At 40.5% G+C, this 26,866-nt stretch overlaps 1 protein-coding gene across 3 annotated transcripts in view; it reads left to right on the top strand.

Moving 5' to 3' along the window:
• The window catches only part of Igsf11 (immunoglobulin superfamily member 11), a 122,946-nt gene extending 104,236 nt beyond the window's left edge, over positions 1 to 18,710 (top strand). For all 3 annotated transcript variants that reach the window (XM_052740696.1, XM_052740694.1, XM_052740695.1), the window contains 5 exons: positions 1,749 to 1,956; positions 4,701 to 4,856; positions 12,158 to 12,280; positions 13,173 to 13,323; positions 14,658 to 18,710. In XM_052740696.1, the coding sequence (XP_052596656.1) occupies positions 1,749 to 1,956; positions 4,701 to 4,856; positions 12,158 to 12,280; positions 13,173 to 13,323; positions 14,658 to 15,090 (1,071 nt within the window). In that variant the 3' untranslated portion in view covers positions 15,091 to 18,710. The remainder of the gene's footprint in view (positions 1 to 1,748; positions 1,957 to 4,700; positions 4,857 to 12,157; positions 12,281 to 13,172; positions 13,324 to 14,657) is intronic.
• The last annotated feature ends 8,156 nt before the right edge of the window (positions 18,711 to 26,866 follow it).

Consider the following 26,866-nt stretch of genomic DNA (forward strand, 5'->3'; position numbering starts at 1 on the left):
ATCCTAACACAGTAGGTTTACCAGTCAACATGCATCCTAGCATAGTAGGTTTACCAGTCAACATACATCCTAACACAGCAAGCTTGCCAGTCAACATGCATCCTAACACAGTAGGCTTACCAGTCAACATGCATCCTAACACAGTAGGCTTACCAGTCAACATGCATCATAACACAGTAGGTTTACCAGTCAATATGCATTCTAACACAGTAGGCTTACCAGTCAACATGCATCCTAATGCAGTAGGCTTGCCAGTCAACATGCATCCTAACACAGTAGGTTTACCAGTCAACATGCATCCTAACACAGTAGGCTTACCAGTCAACATGTATCCTAACACAGTAGGTTTACCAGTCAACATGTATCCTAGCACAGTAGGTTTACCAGTCAACATGCATCCTAACACAGTAGGTTTACCAGTCAACATGTATTCTAACACAGTAGGTTTACCAGTCAACATGCATCCTAACACAGTAAGTAGGTTTACCAGTCAACATGCATCCTAACACAGTAGGTTTACCAGTCAACATGCATCCTAACACAGTAGGTTTACCAGTCAACAGGTATCCTAACACAGTAGGTTTACCAGTCAACATGTATCCTAGCACAGTAGGTTTACCAGTCAACATGCATCCTAACACAGTAGGTTTACCAGCCAACATGTATCCTAACACAGTAGGCTTACCAGTCAACATGTATCCTAACACAGTAGGCTTACCAGTCAACATGTATCCTAGCACAGTAGGCTTGTCAGTCAACTCAGACTCTCATACAAATGAGAGTGAGAGTGTGCCACACAGAAGGAGACATGTAAAAATGGAAGCTCCTCCAGAAATCTGTATCAGTTATAGGAAAAAAATTAATCTCAGATACCCACTATAAAGTTAATTAATTGTGGTAATCACCACAGTTTTATTTACAAAGATGACGTTCATTTTCTGAAGCTCTTCTGATTTTATCTTACTACTTAGTGTATTTAGTGAAGTAAATTTTCTGGTACAAAATTCTGTAGAAACTTCTTTTAAATTTATTATTTTTTAATTTATTAGTTGAAAATTGCATGTATGGATATAGTATATCTCCAAACCATGAAACTTTGGCAGTAGAGTAAGCTTTTGGGATCATTTTGTTAAATCGCACCATTTTAAGCTTCAGTGATGGGTTAAAAGTGTTTAAAAGAAAAACTAAGGTTTCCCACACATGCACATGAAGATCCTGAAAGGCCCTTCCTCATTTTCAACCCCCGGGGGCTTTCTACTATATTATATGCTGTGTTTCTCCCAAGAATAGTTAGCTCTGATAATTGTTAGCTCTGATAAGTTGGCAAGCATAGTAGTCATGGGCTTGCAATGTTCCCTTCCTTTTATGATGTGGATATTCAGCCTGTGAGTGATCTGTCATTCTGTGGCCTAATTAGCATGAGAACAGCAATGCAAATACCTTTTGGATTTCATCTCACCATTAACCTTTTCACCAGTAGAAATATTTATGTTGAGAGTCTGGTTGCATTCAAGATATTTTCTATGTTCTGATAAATTAAGGAAGGGAAAAATTATTCTAATTATGTTGTGAGAGTTTATAGAGTCCTAAGATGCTCATGGTTGGGGCAGTCACCAAAAGCTGTTGACAACCCTGAGAAATTGAAATTTCCACTTTCTGTTGCAGGTACATTTGGTTCTGTCTACTAGATTATGTGCTAAGGAGGGCCTACCATGGCCAGTTTACTTACATATTGCTTCCTTTCACAGGTCATTCTCTATCAGGGTGGACAGATGTTTGACGGTGCCCCCAGGTTCCATGGGAGGGTAGGATTTACAGGCACCATGCCTGCTACCAATGTCTCCATCTTCATCAATAACACTCAGCTGTCAGATACGGGCACCTACCAGTGCTTGGTGAACAACCTTCCAGACAGAGGGGGCAGGAACATTGGGGTTGCTGGCCTCACAGTGTTAGGTGAGTGACAGACAAGTCCCACTACCTCAGGCTTCAATTACAAATCTGCTCTAAAGCATATTTACTTACGTCCTTCATGTTTATTTCTCTGCTCCCTCCCTGTGGTCTTAGTTCCTTCCCTGCCTGCCTTCTTACTCACAATGCCCCTCGACTTCTCTATGATTCCCATTCTTAAATCTCCAGCTGGTCTTTAAATTTACCTAATACTATTTCCTGGCAGTAGATGAAAGGTGACATAAAAACTATCTTTAAGGTCCTGTAGGATAGAAGCCTTCCATTGTGGTAAAACTCAATCATGAATAATTTGTTGTGAGTAAAAAGTAGAGGTGTCAGCATGTGTGAGGATAATGTTTTTACTGACGACATCTGTGACAGGAAGTGGGGTCACCATAGCCTTCAACTTGCACTTGTGGACCTGGTATAATTTTAACTCTACTTCCTTATGCTCTTAAAGACATCCTTGTTTCTATCATACATTAGATTATCACCTTAAAAACGAGACCAAACTGATGTAGGGCCTTGTCCTTTAAGACAGGAAATGAGCAATGTTTAGATTAAAATTCGGATCTGCTCATTCAAGCCAGCATTCTTTATATCATAGAATGTGGCTTGACTTTCAGCACCAAATTCTGTTCCCTGCAGCTGTTCGATGTCTCAGTTCTCCTGTCTCTCAGGTGGATTGCTTGTAGAAGTGGCTTCCAAGTAGATTCTTGTGGTAGAGGGGTTGAATTCATCATTTGGACAGAAGAAGTACTCAGAGAAGGCCCTTCCTCCTTCTGTTCAGGTCCCAGCATATATTTACATAGTCCTGTCTAGCCCTCTCCTCACCCCTTTCCTCCCCTCCCACTGCTGAGTTATTTGAGGATACTGATGTTTTTCCTCAATAGGGAGAATATGCTTTAATCCTTGGTGCCCTGTTCTCCCAGTCTTCAAGTAATTCTGAAAGCTAAGGACCAGACTGGAGGTGTATCTTCTGAAGATAGCATTCATTATATTAAAGTTATATATAGTTCTAAGTACTCTGAGTACAATATGGAGTTCTAAAGGAAATACTTGCTATTCCGAAGTTTACATGATAACTGAGCAACAGACTTCTTACAGTATCCAAGCTTAAAAACATTTTTTTTTAAGGTAGAACAAGATCCTTTACTTTATAGTGAATGTCTTCTCAAAATAATTACTTTAAGTTTTGCTTCACAGTACCATAGTGGTAATGGTGAATGGACCGAGTCCAGGAGGCTGCCTTAGCCCAGCACAGCAGACCCAAACCCCTAGCCCTCTTTTGTGTAGTTCTGGACCTTATGTATGCTAGGCAAGCATTCTGCCAGTGAGCTGCCCTCCCAGACCCCTATGCCCTCTGATTACTTACACCCCCCATGCCCTCTGGTTACTTATCCCATGCCCTCTGGTTACTTATCCCATGCCCTCTAGTTACTTACACCCCATGCCCTCTGATTACTTACACTCCTATACCCTCTGGTTACTTACACCCCCATGTCCTCTGGTTACTTACACCCCCATACCATCTGATTACTTATACCCCCATACCCTCTGGTTACTTACACTTCTATACCCTCTGGTTACTTACACCCCCATGCCCTCTGATTATTTCCACCCCCCATACCCTCTGGTTACTTACATCCCCATGCCCTCTGATTACTTACACCCCTATACCCTCTGGTTACTTACACCCCATGCCCTCTGGTTACTTACACCCCCATGACCTCTGATTACTTACACCCCCATGACCTCTGGTTACTTACACCCCATGCCCTCTGGTTACTTACACCCCCATGACCTCTGATTACTTACACCCCCATGCCCTCTGGTTACTTACACCCCTATACCCTCTGGTTACTTACACCCCCATGCCCTCTGGTTAGTTACACCCCATGGCCTCTGGTTACTTACACCCCTATACCCTCTGGGAGAGTGAGTCTCTTCCTCCACTCACCCACTTTCTGATGTCTCTAACTCATTTTGCACTTCCGTGTATTTCGGAAGGGGTGAAATCATTTATTGAGAAGGCATTAGGATTAAGACCGTCATCACATGTACATAAGCTGCAGTGGTACCTGCCTCACCAAGCTGGAGCTCCATGTCGTGGGGTTCATTTACATGTTCATGCTTTTGTGCCGGTGTGAACCTACGCTTCCTCCCTTTGGTGTTGCTTTGGTGACTTTTGGGTTCTTGTTACTTTCGTCCTTGCCAGCCTTGAAGGGATGGAAAATGTTTTGGATTTTGAAATGTTCCCTGCCTCATTGTTAGCTTTCTCTAACTGTAAGTTGAAGCATCGTGAAGCTGAATTCGCTACAAAGCGGGCCCATCTAGCCTTTGTAAAATAACAGACGACCTGACTAAAGCGGGCTCTGTTAGAGGATTGCCAGTGGGGTCAATTCCTGCTCCTGAAATGGGTTTGACTATGTCCTTTCAGCAATGTCATTAAAGGCAGTGTGTTGACCTGAAGGCTCTTAAGAATCCTTCTTTAGAGGGAGCATCCAAACCAAGACTCTAAGATACCTTAAAATGTAACCAAAAGCCATGGCTCCTTTTGTAGATTTGCTCCCTGCCTATGGCGCTTGCAAGTCTTGTGTCCATCACCATGCCCTGGGAGTGGATGCTTGATTGTCCCCTGGTGTCTCCCCAAGTGAGCCACAGTTGTTGCCTGTGGTTCCCCAAGGCGAACATTCCTGTCTCATTGGCTCTCGGTAAAAGTGAATTCATGTTACTTCTTCCCGTGACAGTTCCCCCTTCTGCTCCACACTGCCAAATCCAAGGATCCCAGGACATCGGCAGTGACGTCATCCTTCTGTGTAGTTCAGAGGAAGGCATCCCTCGGCCCACTTATCTTTGGGAGAAGTTAGATAATACGCTCAAGCTACCTCCAACGGCCACTCAGGGTATGTACAGTGCTGCGAAACGTGTTTGATTAGCACTTGAGGAAAGTCATGAACTTTAATAGTTTGTAACTACAGAGAATATTGAAACCTTTCAAGTTTAAGGTGAATATGACATTTCCTTTCTCTTCCCTCTATGACTTTAAAGAAATGTATCTACTAACATGAAAATTTTATTTCTTCAGTGAAGATTTAAAATAGCACACCAGTAACATCTTTGAGTTAACGCTAGGACAGTTCTTGACACCTCTATGAACCCACTTTTTGCTTGAGGTACAGTACAGGTGCCTATTTTAGTGCGAGAGAGATCTGCATAGACACAAGAGGATTAATTCTCCTGTTTCAGCCTCAAGTCTACGTAGAGGAAGAAGATGAAAAGGAACAGGAAAGGGACCCATGACCTAAGCTCATACCAGATAGGTAAAGGTGAGGAGCCATGCATGCCATGGGTGGTTCTGGATATGCAAATCCATTCATCTGGATTTGATTATAAAGAACGTATCTTTGAAAACCTCAGATATTATGAAATGAGATGAGATGAAGTTATAGGCTTGTGTAAAGCCTTGTGTTACAAGAAAATCCAATTCAGCGTCCTTGAGTGCTGTGTTATCTTTAATTCGGACTATTTTCCTCATCTCGTTCTTGGGGTAGATTGCCAACTCTTTATTGAGAGCTAGCCCTTAATAAAACGGCCCCAGATGGCGTTAGCTGTGCCTTAGTTTGAATTGTCCTGATGATCTGTGCCTGTCACAAGGAGGGAAGGCCCTGGGCTGCTGGGTGACATTAGATGTGGTTAAGAACCAGGGCTCCATCCTTCTAAAGAGCCGTAAGTAAACTCCCTATGGAATCCAGAGGGACACTGATGGACTCTCCTTTTAATTCATGTAGCCCCCAATTCATTAGTTTTAAAACCTTATTTTCAGCTTAATGGCTTTTAGGCCACTTTTGTAGTGACTGCCGCAGTACCCCCTCTTCCCCCACCCCCCCCCACCCAACGCCTGTTCATCGCTAAATGTTTCAGCTACACTGTGGGATAAATAGCTTTCTTGTGGACTGACTTGTTAATCTCACTATTGTAAGTGGCATGCTTAAAATAGCTCCTGTTGAAATGCTGAAAACTGTTTGAAGTCCAGCTTTTCCAGTAACTCTGTCTACAATAGTTTACTTCTCCAGACCTGTGTTACCTTTTTGTAAGATGAAGGGTTTGTTGACAGTATCATCTAGAACCTCTGAAAATCATTGTGGTTCTGTACTTTCCATCTGTGTCATCCCTGTGGAACACTGGATAAAGGGTGAAATTGGGGCAAACATCTGACAGTCCTATCTGTGTGGACTGAGAGATAGATGTGGCAAGGGCTTCCTGTATCTCCCTGTTTTAGAAGAGTCTATATTTGCAACTTGAAAATTCTTTAGTATTTCACAGATAAAGATGAATGGACTTGAATGTCAACGATGAAAATGGTGGTCTTTTGTAATTCAGTCTTTGGATAAATTATCAGAAGTACTTCAGATAACCGTATTTGTTCTCATTAAATGTGCCATGGTTTTTCTTCAGTTTCATTTCTTTTTTTTTTTTTTTTTTTTTTTGGTTTTTTTTTGAGACAGGGTTTCTCTGTGTAGCTTTGCGCCTTTCCTGGAACTCACTTGGTAGCCCAGGCTGGCCTTGAACTCACAGAGATCCGCCTGGCTCTGCCTCCCGAGTGCTGGGATTAAAGGCGTGCGCCACCACCGCCCGGCCAGTTTCATTTCTTTCTTTTTTTTTTTTTTTTTTTTTTTTTTTCCGTTTTTCGAGACAGGGTTTCTCTGTGTAGTTTTGCGCCTTTCCTGGGACTCACTTGGTAGCCCAGGCTGGCCTCGAACTCACAGAGATCCACCTGGCTCTGCCTCCCGAGTGCTGGGATTAAAGGCGTGCGCCACCACCGCCCGGCCCATCTCCAGTTTCATTTCTTGATACCTATATTAACAAAGTAGATCTTGACATTCATCCCTAAAACAACTTAAATAACTTTTTTTTAACTAGAAGATTTACCTTACTGCTTATATGTACAATATTTTAAAATTTGAACCCTAATGCATTTTCTGAGGAAACAATATTTGGTACAAGGGGAGGGAGGGCATCCTATGAGTCTGGCCAGTCACAGAACACTATTTTGGAATAAGTAGTGCCTTTTATACATAGAGCTTGAAGGAGCTCCCCCTGGAAAATCTGGGGTGATATGAATACATAATCCACAGAATGGAATGAGAAGTGTAAATGAAGACAGTGGTGCATTGTCTTACAGCAGAATGCTGACTAATGCACATTGAAGAAATGATACAATACTAACAGCAACGTTGACTGATGCCTGAGTCATAAGCAAACGGTTGTTGATAACAGACTCTTTTTATAGTTTCGTAGTAGGGCCCCACAAATCAGTGATTAAGATTTTTGTTTTTATTTTGCAGGGAGTGGGGGAGGAAGTGGGAGGGTTTGAGACAGGGTGTTACTATGTCTCTCAAGCTAGTCCTGAACTCATTATTTTAGTTTCCCAAGTGATGCTATTACAGAATTGAGCCACTACCTCACCTGAATATCATTAAGAATTTTAAGACAAACCACTAAGAAAAAAAAAACTAGAGCTTATAAGGTAGAGGAGTAAATGAAAGATGCTGGAGGACACTTGGGGGCTTGGCATGTAGCTCAGAGTGCTTACGTATCATGTGTGGAGCTCTGGGTTCCATCCCCCAGCACTACATAAAACCAGGTATAGTGGCACAGGCCTGTAATCCCAGCACTTAGGAAGTAAAGACAGAGGATCAGAAGGTCAAGGTCATCCTGGGCTCTATAACAAGTTCTAGGCCAGCCTGGAATACATGACATCCTATCTATAACAGCCAGACATACCCCCATTAAATCACTGTAGAAGGTATGGGTGGAGCTGGAGTCAGTAGCCAGAAGGCCTAGAACTAGAACAAAATCAAGTAGATTTAGACATGCTCACAGTAATGACCAATAGAATTAATTCAGATAATCAAAGGATAGAGGCTCTTAGGTTACAGATTAGAAATCAAACTGAATCGACAAACACCCTATTATTAGAGATGCACCTAGCACACGGCGTGAGAAGCTGAAAGCCGAGGAGCCTTAGAACAGAATCATATGGACGAGAAGGTAGTTACCACTAACACTGCATTGTGCTTAACTGCCACCAATCTGGTATCCATATGTTAATGTATTTGTTCTTTTGGTTTCATGTCAATATTGTTTTTTAACCTGGTACTTTTAATGAAAGAATATATGATGGCCATTTTCCATATCATAAACATTCATTTCACACAATTTTTATTGGGATTATGTTGTAGATTTTAATCTCCCATTACTGTATTCTTGAACTGCTTTGAAATTGTGACTTTAGTTTTGGCCTAATATATTTTAGGAGGTAGTTTTGTAATTTCTGCTAAGTCATAAGAAGTCTTCATAAAAATATATCTTTATATTTGTTCTGTCTATGACATGATGTTGCCAAAGTTCATACAGGAAAAAAAAATCTCATAATGTTTTAAGTAATTTTATGATTTTGTGTTGGGCAACATTGATAGCTATTCCGAATGATGTGCCACAAAGTGAACATTCCAGGCAGACTTTTTAATCCAATGTAAGATATTTTGAAAAAAAATATAATTTGCCAGACACTGTAATTTGTAGTACATATTCTAACACAACTGTGTATATCTTACTGTGCATAAAAATCACCCGTAAGTCTATACTACATGTCGATTCCCATGACCTTCTCCAAATATTCTGATTCAAATGGTCTGGAGTCAAATCGAGCATCCATGCTTTAAATAAATATGTCTAATATACAGCCAGAAAACCACTTGAACAGCTCATTAACACACCAAGAAGGATGTAGCTCATGCTGCCCAGGGTGACTGGTTCCAGGAGTGACACCTGTTCTGTATTCCGCCCCTTAGTAGTCAAGGGCTTGGGTAAACTTGGTGGCTCCTCTCAGTGGCCTGGGAAAATTTGAACTCCGCAAGAAAAGTTGTGGGATATAACTGGGATATAATTAGAACTGCATCCCTCTGCTCTGACTCACAGAGGAAGAAAAAACCCTCACAAATCCAAAATTTGGAGAACCTAAAATATCATTTTTTAAAAAAAAAAATTAGGGCAAATAATGACAATTAATTTCTAATATTCTTTCCTTTGGAAAATGGAACATTATAACTTTATTTATCAATAGTTCACAGTTATAGTCCAAAGCTAAATTATACATCTTTTCGTATATTTCTGAGAACAACTTGATCAGTTCCATTTTTTTCATAATTGAACACAGGGGAAGAATATAATGGTCTCTTCAGCTTGCTTGAGACCTCTATGCAGAGCTTTGTTAGAAACCACACAGCTAGAACAGGGGGAAATCTTAGAAATCACTGTAGCCTGATGCTTTCTTACAAGGGAGAAATCCAAATTAACAAAGTCAGAAATGGCTCTGGAACTGAGAAGAGCAGATAGAATCGAGAAGAATCACATCTGTTTGTGTCTCAGATTCTGAAGGGTCTGCTAGGCCATGTGTACAGCCTGTGTGTAATTGCTTGTGCAAACCAAAACAGTGGGTTTGGCTCTTTTTTTTTTTTCACCCTCCCACACGATAGTGCCCCAGACCACATGTCCGTGTTTGGAAGAGGGAAGTTCAGAGGGACAGCTAGCACCCCCTCATCCTTCATGTCAGCTAATTGCTCCTGTCCTAACACAGGCCTGACTGGTCTCAGGGTGGGATGTTTCTTTTCTGTTGCAGTCTGGTGTTTGCTGAGGGCTTGCCCCAGCTCAGCTTTCCTGATTTGTTTCTTCTTAATCCTTCCTTATCAGTGTGTGTGTCTCATCTGTCATCTGATTACATCGGAGTAAGCTGTACCATGGCACGTCAGCCTCATTGAGCCACAGCAAATGCTCTTGGTGTCTGCATCTGAAGACAACAGAAAAAAGAAAAAAAAAAAGATTGGTGGCCTCGCCTTTTAGAGTAACTCTTTACAGCAGCATCCCTTTGAGTTGACTGACTGCTTTGTACATGCCCAAGAGCTGCTTAGAGGAGCTGTTTAAAACTCCCCCAGTTGTCTCAACACAATTAGTGGCTTGGTGTGAACTGATTGAATTTTTAGAGTTTTGGGCCTTAAGGGAAAAAATGGAAGAAAACCAAGTAGCGGTGTGTGGGATTGTAGGGCTGTTCACCCTACAGTTGGTGCCTTTGTTGGCTGGAGACTTTGGGATGTTTGAAGGAGGAGTTCTGCAGATAGTTGGTTGGTTTTACCAACAGTGCTGGCCCTTTGCATGGTTAGGTGCTGTGTAGAAATGCACCCGTGTAATGAGGTAGTGTTAAGTATCTTGTTGGAAGGCAAGTGCATTTATGAAGATTATGATCTGTGACTCGCGTACATGTGATGTCATGGCTACTCTGAGATTTCTCAGTTTTGGAAAGCAGGGAACATAGAAACTAAGCATGTTATGAAGATTAAATCAGGCCTACTTAAAGCTCCCTCTCACAAAACACTTGAAAAGGGAATAATGTGTGCAAAACAAGTAACCATTAAGTATATTGACTTAGCTATGTACAGTCCAATCCATATACGATATCCATGTAATGCAGACTTAACTTTTCACTCCCACAGAAAGGGCAAATACTAAGACTCTCTCCTTTGTCTGGCCTGTGATATTGATCTTACTTCAAGTATGTTTGATGAGTCCATCATTCATGAACTCATCCCACTGTATTATGTTTGAAGGCTTAGACAACCCTGACAGCATTGATATATGAGGATCTGTGGCTGTGGTTTCCTCCTCGCCTGGATTCTATTCAATTTCCAGGTGCTCATTAGGTGGTCCTCCCTTGTGCACCATTAGCAACCTGAGGTCTGTAGCCCTGGCTGGCATTTAACCCACTTACTGAGACTCCTTACCTCATTAGGGTCTGTCCTGTTGATAGTCCTGGCACTTTTCTCTGGATTACCCAGCCCAGAGAGATAGTTTCCATAAGTATTTATGAAGTGAATGGAAGAACTGATAAAGCCAGGCCCCTCTGGCTTTGATGTAGATAAAGATGAAAGTCACTAGCAGATAACTAAATCTTAGTGCCATATAAAAGTCAAGCCAGGGTGGGGACAGTTCCCAATATAGGCTCAGGAATTCTTGGACTTTGTGTCTGGTGCTTTTCACGTGTGCCATTAAATTTGCAATTTTCTGGGTGTTTCTGATTCCAGCTAAAGGGAGGCAGTAAGGCCCAGAGCAAAGATAACAGACGGCCATCCATACAGTTGCAGTTTCTAGCAACCAGCTGTGCACTCTTATTAGCCAGCTAGCTAAAATTTCAGTGTCTTTATTTGTTCAGTAGGCTAATAATAAAAATATCTCAAAGGGTCATTGGAAAAACAGCTACATATAAAAGTGTACCCAATGCTTGGCATATTTTTGCTATTGTGGTGAGTCATTTAAATTTTGTAGGAATAAATGACTAAACTGTGTTGGTACTGTTGAGTTGCCCAGTTAGAGCCTTTCTCAGTATGCCAGTGTGGTGGCTTTGAAAATAAAGCACAGAACAAAAATCTCCTTATGTGGGGAGCAACACTCATTGGTTACTCTGACATTTTCTACTCTGGATCCATTGTTGCTCTGCATCAAGACCAAGCTTCCCTGAGCTACTCCTAGAGAGTTAAGGGGCACAATGGAGCTGCTAATGTAGGCTCTTCCTGCAAGGGCGTGGTGTGCCTTCAGTAGATGACTTGGGCTCAAGAATGCTCTGTATGCCCGGTGGGAAATTCTGTGAAATGGTGCTGTGGTCTAAGGTTCCCCTTTTCCAGACTCCCTTCTGCTCCCCTTGCAACATTTTGTGATACCTACAATTAGAGCATAGAGTTGATTCTTTCTCTGTCATGCATAAAATGAACTGTGTACACTGTATTCTGATCTTCATGTCACTGCATTTCCCTAGGGTTACAACATGGTGCTTCTGATCACAGACTGTCAAGGACAAGCCATAACCTCCCTAGTCAGGGAAGACCACTAACATTAGGCTGTGATCCACCAGTCTGGAGCTCAAGTTCCAAGGGTGTTCTTATTTAGGACAGTCTTTAATAGTTCTGTCTTTAATATGCTGTCATGATTTTCTTTAACATTTGTGAACCAACAATTTCTCCTCCCATTAAAAAAAAAAAAAAAGGAAGAAAATTAGCAACTCTCCAGTGTGTGTACGATGGCATCTTTGTGCTGATTTCTTTGTTCTCCTTCTTCATTCCATCAAGCTGTCACTTGATTATTGTCTTTGTGACAGACCAGGTCCAGGGAACAGTCACCATCCGGAATATCAGTGCCCTGTCTTCGGGTCTGTATCAGTGTGTGGCTTCTAATGCCATCGGGACGAGCACTTGTCTCCTGGATCTCCAGGTTATCTCACGTAAGTACATAGAATTAGCAGGCCACCTCAAGGTGCAGATGTCTAAGGCCTTTGTTAAGTCATAAAATGCAGGGGTTCATCATAATGGTTTGGAGAGTGTGAAGAGTAAACAAATTCTTTTACTCATTGTTGAAAACGTTTTATAAAAATGTTACTACTTGCCGGGCGGTGGTGGCGCACGCCTTTAATCCCAGCACTTGGGAGGCAGAGGCAGGTGGATCTTTGTGAGTTCAAGGCCAGCCTGGACTACAGAGCGAGATCCAGGAAAGGCGCAAAGCTACACAGAGAAACCCTGTCTCGCAAAACCAAAAAAAAAAGTTACTACTTAAGGCTCCTTGATATGCTCATCCTAGTGACAAAGTGTCTTCTCAGGACCATCAGAGCCAAACTAATCTTCATGTCAGGGTGCTGTGGACATGACATAAATCTGTAGTCATGGTAGAGCTCTCATAATACTCTTGTGTCCCCTACTCCCCCTAACCCCTTAGATCTTCTGGGTGTTCAGTTATAAACAAGCAGTGCAGAGCCCTTCTTTTTGGTGGGGAAGTCTAGATTATACTTATTCTGGTTGGAGAAGGGAGTCATGTGACTGGGGTGAGGCCATAAAATATCTGAACTCCAAGGCTCTCTTGGGGCACTAAGGCTGGTTGGGTAGGCACTGTGGCCCGCCCTGCTCAAGCTGCTGCTCTTCTGGGGCCTTGGGAGGTTTCGGTGTTTTCCTCATTCAATGATTGCCGGAAAGCCTACTGGGAATGTTAAGGGTTAGGCAAGCTCTGACTTCCTGTGGGATAGTTTTGTACATTTTAAACAGCCTTATTTGTGTGACTATTGCTGCACGGCGTGTGCTGCTTCTTTCTCATTTCCTTGAATCTACCTTACATATCTTTTGCAGCCCAGCCCCGAAGCGTTGGAGTAATAGCTGGAGCTGTCGGTACCGGTGTGGTTCTCGTCATCATTTGCATCGCGCTGATTTCAGGGGCGTTCTTTTACTGGAGAAGCAAAAATAAAGAGGAGGAGGAGGAAGAGATTCCTAATGAAATCAGGTTAGTCGATCAGATGCCTCATCTAGCAGAGTCATGGGGATTTCTAGTTTAGAGTTAAGGTTTCTTCGCCAGTTTTATAACTCCTTTGATCAAGGTCATGGAAATGTCCAGATGCCATTTTCTTGTTACGTATATCCCTTTTCCTCATGATCATGCTCATTTTTTATTTACAAAGATCCTTTATGAACCTGAGTAGCATGAAGAGCTCCCCTGGGCCCCACATCTGCAGGGTAGGTAGTTGACTGTCACACCAGAAGAGTTAGCCCATAAAACCTGTGTTTTATGTCGGCCATTATAATAGATGGGAACATGCAGAAGTAAAGGGGATTACCTCACAAACATACCAGTTTCTCCTCCTACTTATGCGCTGCGCTGTGGCTTGGTATGAAGGAGCACATTAATCATATTTCAACAATATAATAATATACACTAGGCATCCTACTTTACGTAAAAATACTTTTGGTTGATGCTGCTGGAGGGGCTATCTCTAGGGGTTGTCGACTGGTGGAGGCTTCCTGTCTGAATCACAAGGCAGGGCATAGCATCACCCAGAGAGAGATGGTGTGTATGTATCTGTTGGATCTTTCTTTTCTCACAAAGCAGCTGGGATTCAGTCATTGTGCCCTATCCTGATGTCCTTATCTAGTCCTAAACACCAGCCAGGACTCCTTCTTCTCAGTGTCATAGTTAATTATATTTCACCCTCGAAAAACAAAACAAAACCAAACCAAAACAAAACCCTCAATGGAGATGAATTTTCAACCCTTAATCTTAGTCCCTTAGTGGATATTACAAGGCATAAAAAATATAACAGGCAACTTGTAAGAGAATACAAATGTTTTAAGGGAAAAAAATGTCAAGATGATCTTTAAAGAAAAATAGCTCATGGGATTTGAGAGTCTAGACTGTCTCAGACTTGACTACATCGTATCCTTGTTGATATGCTTTAATGACTTGTGACTTCTCGGCGTACTCAACCTTTCTGAATTTGGTTTCCCTTCCTTCTCTGGCCTTCCTCTCTGCTGCCAGCTCTCCCTGTTCCATCCTTTAGCCCATCACCAACACACCACCATGGTTCTTCAAGTTCTGCTAGTATACAGTCTAGACACCACGATTGACTTTTTCAACTTCTTCACGTGCTTAACTTGCTTTCCTGGGTATAATTCAGTGAATTTCTTTGTGGGTTGTTATCTTTATAGCTAAAAGATGTGTGTGTGTGTGTGTGTGTGTGTGTGTGTGTGTGTATGTGTGTGTATGTGTGTGTGTGTGTTTGTCTATATTTGTATATTACATATATTTCAGTTATATATAACTTTATCTTTGTTTCATTTCAGAGAGGATGATCTTCCACCTAAATGCTCTTCTGCCAAAGCATTTCACACAGAGGTATCCTCCTCAGAAAATAACACGTTGACCTCTTCCAATACCTACAACAGTCGATACTGGAACAACAATCCCAAAACCCATAGAAACACAGAGTCCTTCAACCACTTCAGTGACTTACGCCAGTCTTTCTCTGGCAATGCCGTTATCCCATCCATCTATGCAAATGGGAGCCATCTGGTCTCTGGTCCACATAAGACTCTGGTAGTGACAACCAACAGGGGGTCATCACCCCAGGTCATGCCCAGGAACAATGGTTCAGTCAGCAGGAAACCTTGGCCTCAGCACACACACTCCTATACTGTCAGCCAAGTGACCCTGGAGCGCATTGGTGCAGTACCAGTCATGGTGCCTGCCCAGAGTCGGGCAGGATCCCTGGTGTAGGATGTTTGAGGATGCTGTGTCCAGAAGAGAATAAATGGAATGCCTCCCAACAAGGGGGAGAGCAGGGGTGGGTGAGTGCTGGAAAGATAGACTTTTGTTATGATTACATTAGTAAAAAAGCACCAAGAGGGTGGTGCTATTGCCTGGCCACTGCAATGTGTGACGCGGCCTGGAATATTTCGTCATGAAGACTCAAGAAGATTGTTTCCCCACCACAGTTGTCCTGGGATTCAGTTAAAAAATACTGTGTCTCAAATGATGTGCCAAGCCAAGGAGATTTCTAGAAGCAGAATAGCACTTACGACCCAAACCGTGGTCCAGTGGGCCTGTTCTTTAATTCTTGCCTAACTTAATTATTTTCAACAAACTTTAAGTGCCAGGTGGAATTTAAATAATGAAATTACTTTTTAAAATAGGTGTCTTTACAAAACAAACAAACAGAGCAAGCTTGTGGCCTGTTCTGCCTCTCCCACCTCCCTTTAATAGTGAGGGCTTAATGGTATTAGCAATGCATTCCTACTGGGCTGGCTCTTTATCATAGAGGTGAAACTTTGTACAGAACACAATTTGGCTAGAAATGGGGAAAAATAAGGAAACATCTTGTGAACGCCCTACACACTTATTTATTTACCTCTTCCTGAACCATGAACTTCCATATCTGGGATTTTGCTATATTGACAGATTCTTGTCTGTGTTACTCTGGGATCTCTTGCAGGTCCATGGCAATTACTGTTCATGATTTCTTGAAAAGAATATTTTTTTAAAAGAAAACTATTTTTTTTTAAATACTTGAGAAACAGTGGACTAGGAAAGCATGAACTTAACATCTTGTCCAGTGATTGTACTCGGTGACTGGGCAGAAAGCCTTCACGGTTCAGGGGATTAAGTAGGCTGTCCAGAAAACAGATCGGAGGCAGGTGGGAGGGGCCTTTGCCTTGCAAACAGGGCCCCAAAGAAGCAAGGTTGTTGTGTATGGCAACCCTGCTGTCACACAGGTCACTTTTAATGAGGGCAGGGCCTGATGTCTTTTGTACTGAGGAGGATAATTCCCTCTTGTTTGACAAGTAGAGGTTAGTAGGTTGTTACAGAAAGGGCAGGAGTTGTTTTGGTTTTGTTTCTTTCAAAAGAATTCTTTTTTTGCAAAAGAATAATAAGGGTTGGACAAATGGGAGGTCTTCCAGATCTTCCAGTGTGCTCTTGGGGGTTTGCTCAGCGTCTGAAAATGTGGGTGGGCAATTTTGCCAAAACTCATTGCAGACCAGTGTAAAAAGACACCTCCCCCATCTTTTTTTTTTTTTTTTTTTTTTTTTTTATTGGCTAATTACTTGGCTTGGCTAGCCTTGCAATTCACCAGATTCATTTACAGACTTTCTGCTCTAGACTGTGCTGTGTGTATGTGGCTGTACTTGTATTGTTGACTATCTTGCCTTAATCACACTTTAGGGCAACTCGTGATGGTGATTTCTTCCAAGATTTGTTTTTTAAGTTGTTTGTACTGAGCCCACAATTTTCAAAGAACCTTTTTTTTTTTTTTCTTTTCTCACATTCCCTCTGTCCCTCTTCCAGCAGTCTTCTTGCCTTCCTTGCCTGTGGGCATGGTCTTCACAGGGAGTGGCCTCCTGGCTTCAGTTATTGCAGGGAATGGAAACCAACAGTGATTGATTGCCTATACTGTTTTTCCAAGAGGGCCACACTCAGAACTTTACTACTGTGACCATTTCAATGTTGATAAGAAGATGAATTTACCATAGTGTTACTTTTTTTTTCATTTGATGGTTATTGACTTTGTAAAAATTTAAATAAATGAATGTCTATACTTTTTAAAGAAAAGTGAAAATACCATGCCACAGAAGAAATAATACTATCAGATGCTGTTTAGAAAGCATTTATCTTGCATTTCTTTATTCTTTCTAATTGCCTAAAATTCAATAAAAGTTTATTCATATAAAATGTGTTGTCATTAATTGTCATAGTAGTAATGGATCCATGACCTTTAATTTAATGCTCCCTTGGTGTTATAAGCATTCCTCTACTCTGTAAAATAATATCCGTAATTGTTTTCATGGACATGTGGCATTTCTAAAGTGACTTAACTTTTCTTGTATTAGACTTCTAAGTGAATTCTAGTTGTCACTTCAAGGACTGGGCATGTAATGACCATTTTTGAACATCTAGCTTTTTCCACATCATTCATCTGAAAGTTCCTGAAAACAGGTGTTAGACCAGAAGTTAACCTCTAATCCCCACCTGCCCAAGGACCAGGTAACTTCCTGGAGATCTTGGAAAATAGCAACAAAGCCTCGTGGGAAAGTACAGTGGCCTGTGACTTTTGCCCATATAAATTCAATCAAAACGTGTCTCAAGGCCACTTACCTCGGAAATTTCCAGGTGATGGTCCTGACCAAAATTCCATCTTGGTCAGTATTTATGTTTTTACTAAAAGCTTGCATAAATTTGGCCTAAATGGTAGGCCTGTTTTTTTCTGCTAAATTTCAGGATTAACACAGGACCCAGGCTGTTTTCACTACTGAATCCATCATCAGCTACCACAGTGAGATCTGTGAGCACTGCATACATAAATGACTGAGGATTCTGAGCTAAATCAAATTAGGGGCATGATTGAATGTAATTTCTGATATATGTTGGAACACATTTTTCTTTTTTTTTCTTTTTTTTTTTTTTTGGTTTTTCGAGACAGGGTTTCTCTGTGTAGCTTTGCGCCTTTTCTGGATCTCACTCTGTAGACCAGACTGGCCTTGAACTCACAGAGATCCGCCTGTCTCTGCCTCCCGAGTGCTGGGATTAAAGGCGTGCGCCACTGCCCGGCTCGGAACACATTTTTCTAAAATAAATATGAGACTTTGTTTTCCAATTTTTCTATTGAGATAACAATAGTGTATTTATAGGCAGATGTAAGAAACATAAAAACCACAAATCCCTTTAACTTAATTTCTCTGCCCAGAGACATATTTAATAGCTATGATATATCACAAATGAATATTAATAAACTCATTAATCTTATTCAGAATTCAAATCCTGCATTTTCATTCAGTTGTGGGTATATATTAATATACTTTTAATTTGTGAGGCAGGTTCTTACTGTATAGTCCAAGCTGGTCTTGAAGTTGTAGACTTTCTGTATCTGAGTGTCAAGTGTTGGGATTACAGGCATGCCCCATCATACCTGGCTTTAGTTATATACAACTTTATCATGTGTACTGTAGATTCATTTGACCATCACAACAGCTGAGATATCATATTCCTTGTGATACTCTTTCATAGTCATAATCACCTCCCTCTTTGCAGGCCCCTGATACTTGGAAAACTACTGCCCTGCGCCCCATATCTGCCATTTTGTCATTTTGAGAATAGTGTATAAATGGAATAAAGTATGCAACTTTTAAGAATTAGCTTTTTCTCAAGATCATTAACTTGAGAACCATCCATGTTGTTGGTTGTTGCATATATGAGAAAATTGTTTCATTTTTTTGCTGAGTAGCATTCTATGATATGAATACACCCCAGTTCATTTAACCACTTATCCACTGAAAGATGGGGAAGAAATTTTGGTGGTTTCCACTTTTGTCTATCATGAATAAATCTGCAAATATTTATGTACAGGTTTTTATGTGAACCTATGTTTTAGAAAATGGCAAGTGCAATTTCTGGCTTGCATGTGGTAAGAAAATGCTTGGTTTTGAAAAAAGAATGCATACATATTCTTCAAGAGTAACTAAACAGTTACACATTTCTTCTAGCAAAATGGGTAATCCAATTTCTCTGTATCTACTACACGTCTGGGCATTATGGACACTTTTAATGTTAGCCGTGTTGGTAGGTATTTAGTGATATCTCACAGTGGTTCCGTGATTTTATTTTGCAAGCTTCAGTGGCTAATGATCCTGGTGGTGAATATATTTACATGTGCTTGTCATCCCTATATCATCTCCAGAGAAATGTCTGTTCCTGTATTCTGTCTGTTTTCTGGGTGCTTTTTGTTGTTTTTACTATTGGCTCTGGGTAGTTCTCTATGTATTGTTTATGAAAGGTTTTTGTTGATATTTGCAGAGTTTCTCTGATCCGTAGGTTACTTTTTAATTTCCTTCACGGAATCTGGCACAGAACAAATTTCAACTATAATAGGGTTCTACCGGGTGCAGTACTTATTCTTAAGGGCAGAGCCCATGCCCAGTAGTAGACAGTCAACACAAAACAAACTCAACAGCAGCTTTGGAGGATTTTTTTTTTTTGCCATATGTTAAATCAGGGCATTTGTTTTCTACCTTATAAGTCCTTTATATTATGGCTTCCAGTTTTGGGTTTTTATGAGATTCCTCTGTATGTAAACTCGTGTGTGTCTGCATCTATATGCATGTTTTTACTTGCTTGGTTTTGTCATATTCCAATTTGGTTTTTTTTTAATCTCTTTTATTTTATTTTACCTTATTATTGTCCTTTAGAAGCCTGTTTGTTTTCTAATGAAAGACAGAAAGGGGGTGGATTCAGATGGGAGGGGAGGTGGGAAGGGACTGGGAGGAGTAGAGGGAGGGGAAATCTTAATCAGAATATATTATATAAAAATCTATTTTCAATAAAAGAAAAATGTTGTTTTCCTCATTTCCTTATTGTCTCTGATTAGAGCAGGATCTGAAGTGATGTCCCTGTTCCATTCCTGACTTTGGTTACTGAATCTTCTACATTTCACTTTTTGTTTGTCTTACTAGGAATTTGTTGGGTTTTCTGACATTTTTTTCCAAAGGAATGGTGTTTTAATTCATTGGCCTGTCTTTGTTATTTATTCCCTTCAGATTTTATCAAATTTATGTTGATCTCATTTTCATTATTGTTTTGGGAGTGAGGAAATACTTTATTGATGTGAAACTTTTGTTGTTGTCTAATGTATATATCTACAGCTATAATTTCCCCTCAGAACTGTTTTCACTGCACTCCACATATTTTGACATGTTGTATTTAGTTTCCATCCAGTTGTAGGTGTTTAAAAATTTTTGTATGAAGCTTCCTCTTTGGTCAGATTGGTGCTTAGTTTGGTTCCCTACCTATTTAGGTTGATGTAACTGTAATAAGAAAGCACACTGTACTTTTGTTCTTTTAAATTTGTTGAAGTTTGTTTCATGGCTGTTCTGAGAGTAGGTCAGTGTTAGTCCGTATTCCGTGAGCTCTTAAGATATTTATTCTGCTGCTATCAGGCTGACTTTTCCTTGGGTGCTAAATACATCATCTTAGAGAGCTGTGCTAGACGGCGTCATGTCTTTAACACTTTTCTATCTAGTAATTCAGCTGCTGGAACTGGGGAGCTGAACTCCAATTCATAATTTTAGATTTGTTCTTTATGTTTTCAGTTTTTGCTTTGTGTACCTTGAGAATGGTGTGTGTATGTGTGTGTGTGTGTGTCTGTCTGTCTGTCTGTCTTCCTGGCAGATTGATTCTTTCATTATCATATAATGTTGCCATTTCTATTAATAAGTGCACTAAAGTCTATTTTATCTGATGCTAATTTACCAACTTTGACATTACTGAAGTTGGGTGATAATGTATTCTTCACCTTCTCATTCTCAGCATTTCCACACTACCATATTTTAAATGAGTTTCTTGTAGGCAGCATACTGTGTGACAACATTTCATGTCTACCCTGTTAGTATCTACTAATTGCTGCATTTTGAACATTGACATTTAAGGTAATTATTGACATTTGGACTCAGAATTGCTAGTTTTATTTTCAGTATCACCCAGATCCCCAGTTTCTCATAATCGTTTTCCCCTCCTTATTTTTTCCTTACACTTTTTAAAAAGTGTTTTGTCTTGACTTATAGTGCTTTCTATATAATGCTTTGTATAGTTTTCTTGCTTTAGATGTTAAATGTTACATATAAAACATACCACAGTCTATACCAACATTTTGGCAATTTGATTATAGAAACTATTCTATTTATATCTAGTTATCTCCTTTTGAGTATAAGTTGTTGTATACTTCTGTTTTCAGTAATGAAAATATTTTTTAAGATTTATAAAACTTGGGAAAAGAGAAAAGTCATTGTATATGCTCATGCTTTTGCTTTTTTTTTTTTTTCTTCCTTGCACGGTCCGAGACACTTTTAAAAATGATTTCATTTCTTGGAAAAACTCCCTTAGCTAGTCTTCAGGGCAGATCTGAAAGTATCAGCAAATTCTTATTAGTTTTTATTTGTCTAAAATGTCTTTGTCTCCTGTTCAATCCCCACTGGATGTTGTATTGACAACTGACACCTGAAAAAGTGTAGGAAGTGTTCAGCCCTTGGCTCTTAGGATCATTCTCGACTCATATGTATCTTCCTGGAACTCTGATGGAAGAGCACTGTGGTCGTCCCTGTTGGGTCTTCCTGTCTGTGTAAGCTTTATTGCTCTGTCTTCTAGTTTATTTCTATTTGCTGTCCTGCCACTTTTCCACTATTGAGATTCTCCAGCAAGCTTTTCTTTCAGATACTGTATATATTTTTTAGTTTAATTTCTTTTTTTAAAACAAATTTCTGGTAATACAGATTCAAGTGTCTTGAGATACAGTTTACAGGCCCGAAGTTACACTCATCTTAACTGCACATGAGTTTTGGTATGCTTTTGGAATTGAATAAACACCACCATTGTATAATTTTAGATTTTTATTATCCTGAAGAGAAGTGTACACTGTTAGTCACCCTTATTTTATTCCATCATTAGCACCAGACAATCAGTAAATATAATTTGTTTTTACAGACATTTCTCTTTTGGAATTTCCTATAAATGGTATATCATACACAATCTGTGGGGTGTTGTGTGTAAATAGCTTATTTTACTTGCAATGATTTTTAGGTTCATTCATGGCATGGCATGCATCATTCCTTCATTCCTGTTTCTTTCCTAAGATTTTTTAATTTTTAAATTGTTTTTAAGAGAATTGATAATTGCCTCTTGAAGCCTTTTTTTTTTAAACTATGGCTGTTTTAAAATTCTTTCCGATATTTCTAGCTTTGAATTCATCTTAGTGTTGACATGTACTGTCTTTTCACATTCAAGCTGTAATTTTCCTGGTTCTTAGGATGTTGTGTAATAAGTAAGTTATCATTTTCACTTGGACATTTTGAGTATTATGAAACTCAGTATTCTCTCAAATTATTTTTCAAATTTATTTTTATTTTAAAAAATATGTATGTGTGTGGGAATATGTGCAAGTGAGTTCAGATGCCCATGGAGTCCAGAAGAGAGCACCAGATCCCCTGGAGTTAGAGTCACAGGCAGTTGTGAGCTACCCAAAGTGAATGCTGAGAGCCAAACTCAGGTCCTCTGAAAGACTAATATGTGCTCTTGACTGCTGAGCCAACTACCAGTTGCTCAAATTATTATTTTTATGACACACAGTTACCCCTTCATAAGGTATGACATTAGAGTCAGGTGGGTATATATTTAGTTTTGCACTGGACCTCACTGGTAGTTCCCTGTCAAAAGTGATCTTCACACTGCCTTCTGTGAAGGAGTAGAGTGAAGGAGAGCTCCTCACCTTGGCTCCTGCATGCACCTTTTTGGTAGAAGTGCAGTACCAAGTCACACCATGTTGCCTCCTAGTGTGAAATCAGCTGTGCTGTGGTGACACCCAGAATACCACTTGCTGCTAAAGGGTTGGTCTATAAACTCAGTTCCAAGCTTCTCTGCTGACATCAGAGAGACAGAGAGAAGGGAAAGAGGTGGAGTTTTACCTCATTGAGGCTTGTTGACATTAGGTGGGAATGGATGCTTATCACAGGCTCAAACAAGGAAAGAGAGAAGTGGTATATCAGCAGTCCTGCATGGTACTACCTTTCCCTGTCATGTTGATCCTGAGTGAGAGCTCAGTTTCCCAGTGGGAGAATCCCAGGGTCCCAGTACACCCACCTGCTTTCATTGTTAAGGCCTTTCTGTGATTGCTTGTTGTGTGGTGTCCAGAATTTTTGTTGTTGTTTGTTGATTTTTTTCTCCTTAATTGTGAGAAGACTATCTTACAATGGAGTCCGCCATGGAGCTACTCCATCTTTGCTGGAGCCAGAACTTCGAGATCATTGCTACAAAGTAAGCATCAGTTGCACAGGTCTGATAGGATTTTATCTGGAAGTTTTAAGATATGTACATGAAGTAAACATCTTACTCCCGGCTGGACTCACTCAATTCCTTCCATAGATGGTGGCTTTCCACTTTGAGCTTCCAATTCTCTCAATGAAAACATCTTCACCTCCTTGGAACTGACTTCTGCCATAGTTGTTTCCCTTCCCCCTCTTTCCTTGCTCTGCTTGCCTTCCCTTTTTCCTGTACCTCCCAGGCATCATCACCACCTCAATGTTCCCATGCTACAAGTCAAATCCACATAATGTGTCCTCTGTGAGTCCTGGCTTTTCCAGCAATGGAGAAGTGACTGCTGCCACTCATGGTCTCCAGCACATGATACCTCTGAGGGAATCGCTACAGTTTCTATTGCATCCCTGTCTTTTGGTTACATGATGGATCTCCTATTGAACTGTAGGTTGAGTTATTCTACAAAATTTTTTGTCTCTTAACTCTTCTGAAAGAAACACCATGCTAGGAGACAAAACTGGAGAATGATCTATAATCTTTGTCCCCAAGGATTTCATATTACCAGGGGGGTGACAGACCTGCCAGCAAACAGTTACAGTAAGACAGTATACAGGCAGATGTTGGAGGAGACCAGACAGGCTCCAGATCTTGGTTATGGCCATGACACTTAGCATATTGTTTAATTCAGAGAAAGTAGTTGAAGGATGTGCTAAATTTGCAAAGATGAAAATATATCATAAATGTCTTAACCTGTGTTAAAGATAGCAGTTGAAAATGAGAAAAATTTCAAAGCAAGGCCACATCAGAATTGTTTAGACAGGTGCCCAATGATGGTGCCAGTTCCCTTGATGGCCTTTGATGTGGCATTAGAGCGTCAGTACTCTTTGGGAAAGCTGTAGGGATAACATACTGGATGCAATGGTTTGAAAGAATCCTATGTTAAACAATTGTGAAGTGTTTTACTTAAAAATAGTATATATCATTTTTAAAAAATGTGTGTTAGATGGGCTGGAGAGATGGCTCAGCAGTTAAGAAGAGCACTGACTGTTCTTCCAGAGGACCTGAGTTCAATTCGCAGCAACCACATGATGGCTCACAACCATCAATAATGGGATCTGATGCCCTCATATGGCCTGCAGGAATACATGCAGGCAGAACACTGTATACAAAATAAATAAATAAATCTTTTTAAAAAAATGTGTGTTAGGTACTAACTCATTTAATCTTTTCAGATTCCTACCTGAAAATGTCATCACTCAAGTTTTACAAAACTAAGGCGAACAGTGAAACAATTTGCCTAAACTAGTAAGCTGCCAGATGGTTTTTTCCTACCAGACTGAAAAATCCCTAAATAGAAATCTCTGGGATCCTCCTGGTTTTACCTTCTAATAGCACTCGTTTGGACGCTGCCTTTAGCTTAGGTCACATAGTCCTCTGCTTCTCAGAAAAGTCAAGATGCAAAATGCAATGCAGAGCAAAGCGACCTGTAGCTTCTGTGTGTATTTGCCTACAGTGTTTCCTCATCTCCCTTTTCAAGGAAGTATTCCTGCTCTGGGCTAGGTAAAGGCAAGGCACAGCATCCTGACTTCATCAGAAGACCGTGGCACAGGAGATAATCATCAGGCAAAGTTAAAGTGCCAGTTGCACATTGAACCCTGGCTTTGCTTGGTATCAGTAACCGTGTCAGGTGGCAAGGCTAGGGCAGGTCATTTCCCTGTAGTAGTGGCTCGTAAGTTCACATTTCTGTCCATTCATCAGTTGCTCCCCAAGTTCAAGAGATACTGTTTTTTGCCTGGGAAGCTTAGGGAAAAAAATAACACTTGCATTTATTTATATGCTATTGGGTCCCAGCGGCCTGTTGCATTGGACAAGTTACAAAGTTCTCAAGAGCTAGCTCCCTAGCTATCATCAGAGCTTCAAGCCTTTCCAAGCAGAGTGGCCAGGCTGCACACTTCTTCACCACTTAATTCCACTTACAAATACAGGCAACAGTAGGTACCTTTGAGGCTGTGTGGACTAAATAAAATAATGCATACAAAATGAAGAGCTTGGTGAATGGCCATGGAAAACACTGGGCATTCTTTATTGTTGGTAATCGCTGAGAAACTAAACTCCCAGGCAATAGCCAAATCATTTCTGTCTATTCAGCATTCCAACCCTTCTGGCCAGAGGTACTGTTTGAATGCTATTGCATATAAAAGAGCACTCTGGGACTCTGTTAAGAAGGGAGAGAACTTGGTAATTATTATCTGTCTGCCCAAATAGTCCCTTGTTACATTTTTCCCTTCACATTTTATTCCAAAATAACACATTCATATTCTGATCACTACTAATTTAAATCACCAAGGAGAGTAGGAGGGTAGGAGAACATTGATATTTACATAGAACCCACTAGATGCCAGAAGGCATATCCATCACTGTGTGCAAAACATTTAATCCTTATGGCATCCAAATTCAATATTATGCTAACTGTACATATGAGGAAATAGGCTTAAATCGGCTCCAGTCAAACTCACAAACTTTGTAGGTTATGAAGCCAGGCGTATGGCCCTCTGACATCAGAAGCAATCTATCCTTTAAGAAAGCTAACATTAAAGGCATGGCACAGGCAGAACCCTGGTGTATTCTAGTCATTCTTCGCCCACTTAAAAAAAATTACTGAAGAAAATTTCCATATCCAACTAGACCATTAGAGTGATTTTTTCCACGCAGTCAAGCGTTTTGAGTCTGCCCTTTTTAAGTTTCTACACATTAGGGAGCCTCACAGCCTTTTAATTCCTTCTCATCAGTGGCTCAGGGCATCTGCAATTTACATAAAACACTAAAGCCCCTCGCCATCTTTAGCTCTGCAGAGAGCTGTATCCACAGAACTGTAGTCAGAAATAGATCCTCAGGAGGGTGAATTTGCAAGTTCACCTAGCCAGGGAGTTTTAAGGGGAAAAAGGTCTCTGAATGCATGTAGTAAGTGGGGAAGGGAATGCTCCCTGGAAGGAGGCTCTGCCTCACCCTAGACCCAAGCATCAACTCCAATTCCATCTATCCCCACTCCCAGATAGCAAGCTCTTCAGACTCTCTGAAACTAGATAATGAGGGTATGATCTCTATTTCACAGACTGTAAAATGGCCTAGTTTTGTATTTATCTCTAAAATTGTATTTTTTAACTCTTTTGGTCCTCTCTCTTTTAATCCTTCTACTTAGTAAGCTGGCAAAACCCGCCATTACCAGCCACACCTGCAAGAGTCCCACTGCTGTGTTGAAAGCCAACCTTAAATGAATAATGTAGCCTGGCTTCAGCAGTAACTAACACGAAAATAAGGAGTAGCTTTCTATTAAATCTATCAGGGAAATTTTGAAAGCATGTGAACTTATAGATCATAAAATGTGTCACGTGCTAAATATTCTTTATTTGATATTATACATAAACCACACTAAAATGCTGTTCTGCAAGTAAAAGGCAGTGTTTTAGACACAGGGAATTCTGGTTAAATTGCCATATCCCAAACCAAAATCATAAAGTAGATTTACTTTCTTTATGTATAGGAACCCATGAACACTAATGGGAACAAAGGCAAGTCTTACTTGATTCTGAGACAGAGGGAGTTTTCCCTAGGACCTTGTGGTGGTTTGAATGAAAATGGCCCCCATAGTCTCAGGGAGTAGCACTATTAGGAGGTGTGGCCTTGTTGGAGTAGGTGTGGCTTT

This window comes from Peromyscus californicus, unplaced genomic scaffold (assembly GCF_007827085.1).
Source record: "Peromyscus californicus insignis strain IS unplaced genomic scaffold, ASM782708v3 Scaffold_16__1_contigs__length_79575227, whole genome shotgun sequence".
Taxonomy (NCBI): domain Eukaryota; kingdom Metazoa; phylum Chordata; class Mammalia; order Rodentia; family Cricetidae; genus Peromyscus; species Peromyscus californicus.